The sequence below is a fragment of the Otolemur garnettii genome, unplaced genomic scaffold, assembly GCF_000181295.1.
Source record: "Otolemur garnettii isolate 467f Iridium unplaced genomic scaffold, OtoGar3 scaffold00018, whole genome shotgun sequence".
NCBI classification, from domain to species: Eukaryota; Metazoa; Chordata; class Mammalia; order Primates; family Galagidae; genus Otolemur; species Otolemur garnettii.
This window is the reverse complement of record NW_003852413.1, coordinates 5,664,139-5,665,501: the sequence shown is the minus strand read 5'-3', so window position 1 is coordinate 5,665,501 and position 1,363 is coordinate 5,664,139. Positions and strand designations below refer to the sequence as shown.

Below are 1,363 nucleotides of genomic sequence, written 5' to 3'. Positions count from 1 at the left end.
AAAAAAAAAAAAGAAAGAAAGAAAGAAAAAGAAATAGCTAGGTACTGTGGTATGTGCCTGCAGTCCTGCCTACTTGGGAGGCTGAGGCAAAAGTATTGCTCAAGCCCAAGTTTGAGGTTGCTGTGAGCTATGACAGCACAGCACTCTACCCAGGGGCAAGAACAAAACAAAAAAACAAAGTAAAAACAAAACCAAAAATAAATAAACTATATGATCCAATGGTTTTTTAGTATATTCAGTTATACAACCATTCACCACTATCTAATTTTAGAACACTGCATGAGCCCAAAAAGAAACCCATTAGAAGTTCTCATTTCTCCTTCTCTCCAGTCTCTGGCAGCCACTAATCTATTTTCTGTCTCTTCTGGACATTTCATACAAATGGGATTATACAATATATGGCCTTTTGCATCTGGGTTCTTTCATTTAGTGTGATGATTTCAAGGTTCATCTAGGTGCACCACATAGCAATACTTCATTTCTTGTTATTGTCAAATAATACTCTATTGTATGGATTTACCATATTTTATTTATCAGCAGTTCCATTCATCAGTTGATGCACATTTGGGTTAATTCTGCCTTTTAACTATTATGAGTAATGCTGCTATATACAAATTTTTGTGTGAATGTATTTTTTTCATTTTTCCAGGGCATGGTACACAGAAGTGGAACTGCTGAGTCATATCGTAACTAACCATCTGAGGAACTGTCAAACTGTTTTCCAAAGTGGCTGCACTGTTTTACGTTCCCACCAGCAGGGTATGAAGGTTTCACTTTCTCCATTTCCTTACCAACACTTGTGATTTCATTTTTTTTATATATATCTTCACCCCAGTGGGTGTGAAATGGCATCTGACCATCGTTTCAATTTGTGTTTCCCTAATGGTTAATGACATTGAGCATCTATTCATTTGCTTATTGTCTACTACGTATCTTTTTTTGAGAAATTTCTATTCAGGTGATTTGCCCATTTTTAATTTTGGTTATTTGTCCTTTTATTATTAAGTACAAGAGTACTTTGTATATTCTAGATGCAAATTCCTTATCATATGTCTTGTTTGCAAACATTGTCTCCCATTCTTGGGGTTCTCTTTTCACTGTATAATTCATTTTGAGTTAACTTTTGGTGGATGTGAAGAAAGATCTGAGTTCATTTGGGGTTTGTTTTGTTTGTTTGTTGAGACAGAGGACCACTCAGTTGTCCTAGGGTTGAGTGTTGTGGCTTTATAGCTCACAGCAACCTCAGACTCTTGTATTCAAGAGATCCTCTTGCCTCAGCCTCCTAAGTAGCTGGGACTAAAAGTGTCTGCTACAACATTCAGCTATTTTTTTTTTTTTTTTTTTTTTTTTTTTTAGCTGGTCC

The 1,363-nt window shown here is 35.8% G+C and overlaps 1 protein-coding gene across 1 annotated transcript in view; it reads right to left on the bottom strand.

Moving 5' to 3' along the window:
- RNF157 (ring finger protein 157) overlaps positions 1-1,363 on the bottom strand; it is a 102,274-nt gene that overhangs the window by 91,866 nt on the left and 9,045 nt on the right. The window contains 1 exon segment of the mRNA XM_012802979.2: positions 708-735. Within this exon segment, the coding sequence (XP_012658433.1) occupies positions 708-735 (28 nt within the window).